At 33.5% G+C, this 12040-nt stretch overlaps 1 protein-coding gene across 7 annotated transcripts in view; it reads left to right on the top strand.

Annotated features, from left to right (window-relative positions):
* The window catches only part of SCN9A (sodium voltage-gated channel alpha subunit 9), a 178853-nt gene that overhangs the window by 141205 nt on the left and 25608 nt on the right, over window positions 1-12040 (top strand). For 5 of the 7 annotated variants that reach the window (XM_024243378.3, XM_024243377.3, XM_024243379.3 and 2 more), the window contains 4 exons: window positions 562-684; window positions 5069-5350; window positions 6316-6369; window positions 7380-7517. In XM_024243378.3, coding sequence (XP_024099146.3) covers window positions 562-684; window positions 5069-5350; window positions 6316-6369; window positions 7380-7517 — 597 coding nt within the window. The remainder of the gene's footprint in view (window positions 1-561; window positions 685-5068; window positions 5351-6315; window positions 6370-7379; window positions 7518-12040) is intronic. The other 2 variants (XM_063712844.1, XM_024243381.3) reach the window with 1 other exon arrangement.

Genomic DNA, 12040 nt, shown 5'->3' with positions numbered 1-12040 from the left:
CCCATGAAAAACTATTTGGTAGATCTTTGGTGCTAATCCTTAGAAATTGTAGGGCAGAAGCAATCTCGTTGAGAATTTGCCCCAACTCAAAATCATGAGTCTTCAAAATGTTTTTTAATAAGATTTATACTAAGACATAGATTTAATTGAGTGAATACCACATTTGTAGGGCTTAGCTTCAGAATCACACACTTCATTTTGACCTGAGTTTTATAATTAAAATGTTCACCATTGTTCTAATTAAATTTTTAGATTTAATAAGCAATTACAAAACAATTGATTAGAAAAGTGTGAAAAGCATAAGCATGATTTCTATTCAAATAGAATAAAAGCAACTTACTTTGCTTACATTATTTCTTCTTATTTTGGTTAACCTTCTTTTAAATCTATTTCCTTACAGAAACATCCACCTTACTCTATTTTTAGGCATTGACTACACAGCTCCATATAAACAATTTTATTGTTCCTGTTGAGTTGCTTTTAGTGAGTTTCAAAATTGACTTTTTCCTTTTATGCTTCATCATTTTATTGATGCAATTAATGAAAATGTTATTTTTATAGGTTTCTTTGGTTACTTTAGTGGCAAACACTCTTGGCTACTCAGATCTTGGCCCCATTAAATCCCTTCGGACACTGAGAGCTTTAAGACCTCTAAGAGCCTTATCTAGATTTGAAGGAATGAGGGTAAGAAAATACTAAACTTCATAATATTCTTATTTTTTAATGGGGTTTAAAATATAAAAATAATGGGTTTGTAGAAATTATGAGTTGTTTCTATTTACATAAATACATGGGCTGTTTATGTATGTGTGTGTACATACATATACATATATACATATGCATATATATGTATATTATGCATATAATAGTATGCATATATACTATATATAGTATGCATATATATGGCATATATATGCATATTATATATATTAATAGTATATATATGCATATTACATACACTAATAGTATATATATGCATATTACATATACTAATAGTATATATATGCATATTACATATACTAATAGCATATATGCATATTATATATACTAATGGTATATATGCATACTAATATATAAATACTAATTATAGCATTAATTAAATAGTGTATTACTAAAAATAGTATAATACTCATTAGTAGATACTAGTATATTACTAAAAATAGTATAATACTAATTAGTATATACTAGTATATATTCATATGTACAGAATATGAAATACTATATATAAAATATGCATATATAATATATGTATATATAGCATTTCATTTACTGTACATATTAGTATATATATGCATACTCTCTCTATATATATATATACATACACAGTATTTCAGTGCATATTGTTTAACAAGGGAATAAGTTAATCACAGTAATCCTGCCTTTATCTAACATTGTCAAACAATAGAATGATCCAAATGAATGACTTTTTCCATATTAAATGGAAATCTTCCCTGTGCTAGGAAGTCCAAGTGAAAGGGGAAACTATTAGTCCTAACATCATCTCTCATACATAAGTAATCAAGGACCTACTTATATCAGGTGTTCAAATAATATTTGTTTAAGGAACTACCTGGGTAAGGAGCATTAGAAAAGATAGGTAAGTGAGATAGCATCAGCCATCACATTTAATTTCACCTTTAAAATAACATTGCAAAGTAAGTGGAATTATAACTAAATTATATTTGAGAAAACTAAAGCTCAGAGAGTTTACTTAATTTGCACTTAGGCTGCAGAGTGCCTGAAAAGATACTCAGTTAGCAGAGACAAACAAGTTATAATGAATAACAACTACCACAACCTAGCTTTAAGGATTGTATTAAACCAGCAACTTTGTAAAACACATGGAGGACAACAACTTTATTTTCTGTAATTAGTCCATATCCTCATGTGTTGGTACTCTTCTAAAATTTCTTCTCCAGATTTATACCTGCTATTTTATGCCTCTGTTCTGGAATGCTTCCCCTGCCTTGCCCCAACCCTAACCCGTCTGTATAGCAGACAAACACCTATCTGTCCTTTAAGGCTCAATTTAAAGTTGCCTTGTCCGTCCACCAGCAGACATAACTGGATATTCTCTCTCTGTTCAGACACCGAAAATCCTCATTATATTGTATTATACTTATTTGTTTACTTAACTACCTCCCTACCTTACCATCTCTGAGCAATTGAACATGGACATTAGTCCAGCTTACTGATACTTTAAGTGTGGTTTACTGACCAGCTATTAGCATTATCTACAAACTTATTAAAAAGACGGGCGGATCATGAAGTCAGGAGTTCGAGACCAGCCTGGCCAATATGGTGAAACCCCATCTCTACTAAAAATACAAAAAATTACCCGGGCATAGTGGTGCTCACCTGTAGTCCCAGCTACTAGGGAGGCTGAGGCAGAAGAATCGCTTGAACCCATGAGGCGGAGGTTGCAATGAGCCGAGATCATGCAACTGCACTCCAGCCTGGGCAACAGAGCAAGACTCTGTATCAAAAAAAAAAAAAAGCAAATTCTTGGATCTCACCCCAGACCTACTGAGTCAGAAACTCCAGGATGGGGATAAGAAATTTGGGTTTTAACCAGCCTCAAGTGAACATTAGAGATCTTTCAGCCTACCAAATCTTCACTGTTATCCCTACAAACCTAATTATGACTGCAATCTCTGCTATTTTAAGTATCCAGTGTATAATGGTTTCCAAGTATATAAGAAAGATCATGATCATGATTATACAAAAAAGTTCATAAGCACAATTCAAAAATATTCTGTCTACAAGTTGAAAATTACAAGTTTCATTTTGTGCAGAAAGGTGGTATTAGAATTCATTGACATTAACTTAATTTTTTGAGCATTAATAGAATGTTACAATCTATCAGAACTTTCCCCTACAAAACCACTTGCTTCAGAGATCAAGCCAGCCCACTATTTAACTCTGTTTGCTCTTTGTTCTTTATCTGTATTACAGGTGAATTGGATGCAGAAGAATAGTTTAGTATATTTTGAGGGGCAACTGTCTATTTAGTTACATTTGTTAACCACGCAAAAAGAGAAATTTATTCATGCTGCAGGGCTATTTTAAAGGATAAATGAAATAATGAAATAATGCATTTGAGGCATATTGTAGTCAGCTTTTTTGAGTCCTTAGGCTCTTTAGCTTTCCCAACTGGCTTCTCATCAGACCAATAGGTGCCTGTCTTTCTCAGAGACCCATGATTCCATCATTACTCACATTTTTTAGAAAAACATTTTAAACACCAACTATGTGTCAGGTGTTGTGATATAAAAAACACAGAGTACAGTGGTACATAGACCCCGGTCCCCAAAGAGTGAGTAGGATCAAGGGTTACAAGAGAGACAGACAAGGGCACATAATGATACAGGAATATACAGTACAGAGTGGCTATCCGGGGAAGTCTGGGAAGATATCACGAGGAGGTGACATTTCAGACATTTCATAACTGAAGAGTAAGCCTCAAGTCATAGGCAGATAGGCATTCCAGGCAGTGATACCACAGGGTAGGGAGGCACAGAACAGAGTGTGCAAGGTGTGCTTGGTCAGTGACTAGATTTATCAGTGTGCCTAGGTGATAAACACAGCAGGGAGGGCAGCAGGAAATGAGCATGAAAAGGTAGGCTCTATTAAGAGCTGGCTACTTTGAACTTCATTCTCTATTCCTATTCCTCCTAATCTTTTTTGAGGTCACATAGACTATAAGAATCTGATGAAAGTAAGAATTGTCTTTCCGGAAAGACAGCACAACCATAATGTTTGTTATATAATTTCATGCCCCCAGGGAACCTCTACAAGTCCATGAACTCCAAATAATCATTGCTCTGGACGAAAGGTCAACAAACCCCAGCCTGTTTTTGTAAAGAAAATGTTCTTGGAACACAGCCATACCAGTTTATGTATGACCTATGACTACCATGGCAGAGTTGAATAGTTGCAACGGAGATATAACCCACAAAGCCTAAAAATATTTATAAAAATGTTTGCAAACGTTCTCCCTAGATGATCTGATTAGTAGTCAGAGATCCTTAGTATTTCTCTATTTTAAAGCATCTTGAGAACCTGCTTAATACATTGCAGAAAAGAAGGATCCCAATGCTCCTTCCCTAACAGGTTAATCTTTAACACATTTGTACTTGAATGGGAGCTCAAGCTGAAGTGTAAGATGACAAGTAGGTTTTGAAGGATTAAGTAAATGAGAAAATCTGGAGAGTGTTAAATGCTACAGCAATTGCCCTAGAGAAAAACTGGAGTGGCAAGACAAACTGGTGATCAATAGCAGTACAAATGCTGAAAAGCAGAAATAAAGAAAGGATTAAAGAAAAACTGTTCCTAATTTTTGCCTTAACTGTGGCCAGCACTATACATATTTAGTCAAAGGCTTACGCATAAAGTATGTAGAGTAATAATAATAAATTTTAAAAGATTGCTCTTATTTCGTAGAACCAGCCAAATCTAAAGGATTCAAACCATTTAAAGATTCTCAATCCTTTTGTAGAGAATGTCTCAAAAAAAGAGAATAAGAAAAGAAAATAATTTAATTTAATTAAAATGATGTCCAGTCATAATTCCACCTGATATACACCAATAGTTTCTCTATGGGGGAATCTTTAATGCTGGTAATAATAGGATCATGAACATTTAAATGTATATAAATATATATTTTTCATTTATGTTTATACATTTATTTCCAGAGTGTACAGATTTTACAAGTTTACCTTATCAATAACAGGTTTTGGTTTACTATTTTTAGTTATTTTACATTTATTTAAGCTATTATATTATCTTAGTTATTTTGTCTTATATTTTGCTAATAATTTTATTGTGTGATAATCATGTAATTTGTAAGCCTGGTGATCACAGAGTTCATGTCTTATTTTGTCTTGCTTGGAATACTGCTGAGTGTAGAGTAGGCATTTAATAGACATGAGTCGGTTGGTTGGTTTGATGTCTTAGATATTTAAGGGCGGCTTTTCTAATTTGTTTATGTCTGCATGGCATTTCTTTCATGTTGCCTATTTAACATCTTACTAATCCTAATCATGCTTTTCTTTCTTTTGAATACTAGGTGGTTGTGAATGCACTCATAGGAGCAATTCCTTCCATCATGAATGTGCTACTTGTGTGTCTTATATTCTGGCTGATATTCAGCATCATGGGAGTAAATTTGTTTGCTGGCAAGTTCTATGAGTGTATTAACACCACAGATGGGTCACGGTTTCCTGCAAGTCAAGTTCCAAATCGTTCCGAATGTTTTGCCCTTATGAATGTTAGTCAAAATGTGCGATGGAAAAACCTGAAAGTGAACTTTGATAATGTCGGACTTGGTTACCTATCTCTGCTTCAAGTTGTAAGTGTCCCCTTTCATGAATGCTTGGTATTTTAATAGATATTGGACAAAGGATATAAGTTATTCTTTAAATAGGCTATTAATTATAAATTGAAGATAAAATACTGTGTGGTTTTTAAAACAGTGCCAGTCTTGGCCAGGCGCAGTGGTTCATGCCTGTAATCTCTTCACTTTCGGAGGCCAAGGTGGGCAGATCATGAGGTCAGGAGTTCAAGACCAGTCTGGCCAATACAGTGAAACCCCATCTCTACTAAAAATACAAAAAAATTAGCCAGGTGTGGTGGCAGGCGCCTGTAATCCTAGCTACTTGGGAGGCTGAGGCAGAAGAATCGCGTGAACCCGGGAGGCAGAGATTGCGGTGGGCCAAGATCGCGCCACTGCACTCCAGCCTGGGCTACAGAGCGAGATTCTGTCTCAAAAAAAAAAAAAAAAAAAAAAAAGTGTTGGTCTTTCCTAGAACATATTCCTGCATGAATAAGAAGCATGAGTTCTGTTGCATTTGAGTTATTCATTTATAATTGACTCTTTGGTGTCATGTGGACTCCCATCTTGCACCATTCAAATATTGCTTCAAAAATGAACGTTTTTGGACTTCCTGCTTCACACTATGAAGGGATGAGAGGAACTTCCCACAGGCATGGAGAACCCTTTAAAAAATGGAGAAAAGATGTTTCCTGTCTTATTCATGAAATTTTCCTTCGCCTTTATAAAATAAAAGGCTATGTGCAAAATTCACAGGCAATTGTAACAATTTGGAAATAATTAACTAGGACTAAGATTTAGAATGTTACTTGGGAATATGTCCTTTTTAAAAAAAATCTTTATATTAAATGGACATGTTGAATACAGCAAAACTTACTAGTATTACTTAATAATTGTGGTAACATTAAACAGACAAAACTATGTTTATGGCTATTTTAGAATATGAGCTTAACATTCAAATTCTATTAATGTTATTCTTAAAGGCAACTTTTAAGGGATGGACGATTATTATGTATGCAGCAGTGGATTCTGTTAATGTAAGTATTGATTATCTTAGCACTAAACTTTATTTTTAAAAGCTTCTTAGTTTATTTCAGTGATTTCCACACTATAACTTCATGAAGCCCTTGGGACTCACACAGACAATGAAGAACATCCGCCTTATAGTAGCCTAGTGGTTGTGAGTACAGCAGTTGGAGATAGAGCCTGATTCAAATTCTAGCTGTACCACATCATCCAAGCTCTACAACTGACTTTGGGCAAATTACCTTACCTTCTTGAGACTTAGTTTATTTGTCTAATCTATAATTTAATGAATCTATCATTTGTCTAATAAATGTCTATAATCATCCAATGCCTACTCCATAGTGTTGTGAGGACCCAACAAGAAAATAGAAGCAGAGCACTTAGTGCAGGCTGGCATTACTAAATGCTCAGTAAATATTCACTTATCAAAATAAAAATAAAATAATTTTAATGTACAGCTTTTACTCTTTTTACATTTTAAAACACGTTGGATGAGTTTATGTGAAATCAGTTCCATGCTAAGAAACTTTAATGATTACTCTCTAGGTAATATTTTTACAAAATATTACCTTTTACAAATAATAAATAAATTTGTAAATATTACTTTTACAAATAATAAAGACATATTTGGAATCAAATGAAAATACATGGCAAAATGTATATAAATATGATAATGTCTTGTTTACAGTACTTTTGGAAATAACATACACATAGTATGTCACTTAAGTTATTGAATTTTCCTACCAATATGAGCGAAAATATGCATATGATTAAGCCCTTTGTAGTTATTTGAAGATTATATTATTACATAAGTATGTAATAAATTAAATAGTAAGTATGTAATGAATACATGTTGAATAAATTGTTAAGAGTGATTATGTTAAACCTCAACAATGCTACGGCTTCTTAAATCCTATGTTTACCTGGGATAGCACTATTTGAATTACCTTGTCAAACCATGTGAAAAAGAAAATAATGAATGTTATTGTCCATATAATGCTAACTTTTGTAAATTTTATAGGTAGACAAGCAGCCCAAATATGAATATAGCCTCTACATGTATATTTATTTTGTCATCTTTATCATCTTTGGGTCATTCTTCACTTTGAACTTGTTCATTGGTGTCATCATAGATAATTTCAACCAACAGAAAAAAAAGATAAGTATTTCAAATATTTTTCATTGCAATGAAAGGGATGAACAATTATTTTCCAAAAAAGATCATGTAAAGTTTAACTTGATATCAATTCATGATTAGTTTTATTAGAACTTCATTTATTTTTCAAATAATTGACTAGTATACAATTACAAATATGCTTAATCTTATTCATTTTTGCACAGAAAACAATTTTCTAAATAATAGGTTCTGGCTAACCTATGATTTAGGTTAAACCCATAGGTTTTGAGCAATATATCAACTAATCTGTTCTTTCCAATGTTTCCTATAGACGATTGAATAATTAAGAAAAATCAATACACTATTTACTCAAAATACATTTTATAAGTAGTTACATATTTTATTTTGTGTGATATATATTGGGTTGGAGCTTGGGGGAGACCAACGTAAGATACGGTTCCTGAGCTCAAGGAGTTTATATCATAGCAGAATAAATAATACAGGTAATGAAAATTAAGATTTGTTGAATACTGTAATTTGGAGAGTCTTCTGAAATTTTTAATTAATTAATCTTCACATCAACCGTATTAGTTTCTTTGACCTACAAGAACAGGATAATACAAACCTGATGGCTTAAAACAAGAGAAATATATTCTCTCACACTTTTTGAGGTTAGAAGTCCAAATTCAAAGTGTCAGCAGGTCCATGTTCTCTTTAAAGCTTCTAAGGAAGTATATTTTATTGCCTCTTCCAGCTTCTGGTAGCCCAGGTGTTTCTTGGTTTATGGCAACAGAACTCCAATCTCTCCTTTCATAGTGACATGCCATTTTCCCTCTGTGTGTCTTTCTCCTTTACTAGTAAGGATGCCAGTCACACTGGATTAAGAGCTCACTCCACTCCAGTATGACTTCATCTTAATTACATCTGCAACCACATTATTTTCAAATATTATTTTCAAATAAGGTCACATTCTGAAGTGCTAAGGGTTAGAACTTATATGTACCTTCTTAGGGCACACAATCCAACCCATAACATCAATCACAAAAGGTATTATTACAGAGTCTCTTTCATAAATGAGGAAAGGCACACAGAGGTTAAGTGACTTACCCAAGGTCATATATCGAGTATGTGATGAAGGTTAGATAGAGTCAGTAGTAAATTCGATTTATCTTGTACTCTATTAAACTCCCTACTATGATCTATCCCCAAATACTATAATCATGATAAATACAATAAGAAAAATTAACAAGCACAAAAAATATACATGACAGTCAGAGTAAAAATAGATGCTGCTATAGAATGGTTTATGAAATATGTGACAATTGAGAATGCTTTGGAAGGTGGGAAAGTAGGCATGTAGTAACTGAGAGGCAAAAGAATGGCTAAGCCACATGGAAGGAAACAGAAATGAATGAGCAAATGAATTTTGTTGATAAAAGAGGCAGTAATTCAGGGGGGATAGCAATGCTTTCGGTTTTGAAGAAATTTAAGATTTGGAGAAATAGTAAAAGATGAGGTTTTGACCTGCCTGAGAGTAGATATAAAAAGCCATATTAGACCTTTTTTAGTAGCAGCTGGTGTTTCATTCATATATGTTGAGTAGGGAAGAACATGGAAGCAGGAGATTGATGTTTATTAAGACTCCATGATATGTCAGATCCTGTGTAAAATACTTCCAACAAAATTGTAGTCAAATTTTACAACAAATCTAAAAGACATAGTATCCTCATTTAACCTCTCAGAAAAATTATCTTATTTGCAAATGAGGTGACAGCTAAAAAGTAGTTTCATTATGGATCTAGCTCCAGAATTGCTTTTCTAGAGTCTGAGACTGAGCTTTAAAAAAAATTAATCTAGCAGTGATGCACAAAATGACTAGGGAAAGACCAAAGACTATTTCAGACCCTGCTTGACCTGCCACCTGGACCACACTTAGTCTCCAAATTAGTCCTGTGTGGCAATGGAGAATAGGAAATATGTTCCATTAAAACATTTTAGAGGGTAGAATCTACAGTATTGCTTGTGATTTGAAAGATATAAAGGAGTCTAACTCTGGAGTTTCTTGTCAACTAACTGAGATACTCTGGTTGTGGTACCACCTATACAAAAAGAGATCTTTGGAAACTAAATGGTAGAATTACAAAAGAGAATAATAATTTCGGGTCTGGCTTAGCATCTAAGAAGACAGATGTTCATGTACCAAAATGTCATTAGTGTACATGATTGACTATTCACAAGTAGACAAAAATTTAGTAAATATTGCATTATTTATCCTGACATTTACAAATACAGATGTTTATTTTTAAAGATTTTTAAATCTCATGTTCCATTTTACATTTTATAAAGTGTACCCTTATTTTCAATTTATTTTTCTCAACTTAAGCATTATATATACATATATGTAATATATAAGCACACACAAGTAATTCCTCAGTCTTCCCTGCATAGGATAAATTAAACATGTCTAGAAAGAGCAGTATGAGCATGAATAAAACAGCCAACATCCAATTGACTTTAATCTTCCTGCTTGTTAATGTTATTCTTACAACAACATTTCTACTGCAGGAAGTAAAATAGAATGGGTTGATACTATCACCACTAAAGTCAGGAAAGAGTTACTGATTTAAAAGCATCAAAAACTCATATCCTCTATCATTCTTCCAGTATTTCATCTTACAATCTAAGTATAGCTTTTATTTTCTGACCTTTTCTGAATGATTTAGAATTTCTTTCCACTCTTCCCTGAAAAAACATGACCAACACTTCAATTAGTTAACACATGCTACGTAGAAGTACGTAGTAGATGCTTTGTGATGAACTCATTTATTCCAAAGGAAAAAAACAAATGAAAGTGGTATCCTTTTCTTTGCCTTTCCTAATTTTAATTATTATGGTAAGGAAACTTAATATGAGATCTACCTGCTCAACAAAATTTTTAAGTATACTATATATATTGTTAACTATAGTTACAAAGTACTACAGGAAGTCCCTAGAACTTATTCATCTTGCATAATTGAAACTTTATTCCTACTGAATAGCAATTCTCCATTTTCCCATCCTTTCATGCCCTGGCAATCACCATTCTTCTCTGTTTCCATGTGTTTGACTATTTTAGTTACTTCACAGAAGTGGAATTATGCAATATTTTTTCTGTGACTTCACTCAGCATAAATTTATCCAGGTTCATTCAAGTTGTTGCATATGGCAGGATTTCCTTCTTTATAAGGCTGAATAGTGTGTGTTTGTGTGTGTGTGCACACGCACACGCAGGTATACAAATACCACATTTTCTATCCCATCATTCATCAATAGACATTTAGATTGTTTTCATATTTGGATATAGTAAATAGTGCTGAAGTGAACATGGAAGTGTGGACTCTGAGATCCTGAGTTCAAATTTTTAAAATATGCTCAGATGTGGCATTGCTAGATCATACGGTAGTTATATTTTTAATTTTTTCAGGAACTTTCATACTGTTTTCTATGGCAGCTACATCATTTTACATTCCAACAATGTACAAATGTCCTAATTTCTCCATATCCTTGCCAATACCTATTATCTTTTGATTTGGGTGCTTTTTGTTTTTGTTTTTGGTAATAGCCATCCTAGCAGGTATGAGATGATATCTCATTACAGTTTTTTGTTGTTGTTTGTTTGTTTGTTTGTTTTTGAAGGAGTCTCACTCTGTCACCAGGCTGGAGTGCAGTGGTGTGATCTCGGCTCACTGCAACCTCCAACTCCCTGGTTCAAGTGATTCTCCTGCCTCAGCCTCCCAAGTAGCTGGGATTACAGGCATGTGCCACCATGCCCAGCTAATTTTTGTATTTTTAGTAGAGATGGGGTTTCACCATTTTGGCCAGGATGGTCTTGATCTCCTGACCTCATGATCCACCCACCTTGGCCTCCCGAAGTGCTGGGATAACAGGCATGAGCCACTGCACCCAACCCTGATTACAGTTTTTATTTGAATTTTCTGATGATTACTGATATTGAGCATCTTTTCATATACCTGTTGGCCATTTGCATGCCTTCTTAAGTTGCAGGAGTTCACTATATATTTTGGATATTAACCATTTATTAGATATATAGTTGGAAATATTTCCTCCCATTCTGTAGGTTGCTTTTTCACCCTCTTGAATGCTTCCTTTTTTTCCCAAAGCTTTTTAGTTTGATATGGTCTCAATTGTCTATTTTTGCTCTTGTTTGAATTTTGGAGTCATTTCCAAGAAATCATTGTCAAGAACAGTATCATGAAGCTTTCCTGCTATGTTTTCTTCTACGAGTTTTACAGTTTTCAGGTCTTAGGTTTAAGTGTTTAATCTATTTTGAGTTTATTTTTGTGTATGGTATAAGAATTCAATTTTATTTTTTTATATGTGAATATCCAGTTTTTCCAATATCATTTGTTGAGTGGCCTCTTTTCTATTGTGTATTCTTGGCACCCCTGTTGAATATGAGTTAAGTATTTATGCATGGGTTTATTTCTGGGCTCTCTATCCTGTTTCCTTGGCCTATATATTTGTTTTATGCCAGGACCATACTATTTTAATTGTTGTAGCTTTGT

This window comes from Pongo abelii, chromosome 11 (assembly GCF_028885655.2).
Source record: "Pongo abelii isolate AG06213 chromosome 11, NHGRI_mPonAbe1-v2.0_pri, whole genome shotgun sequence".
NCBI classification, from domain to species: domain Eukaryota; kingdom Metazoa; phylum Chordata; class Mammalia; order Primates; family Hominidae; genus Pongo; species Pongo abelii.
Note: the sequence above shows the minus strand (reverse complement) of the source record. Positions and strands in the feature narration are given on the sequence as shown.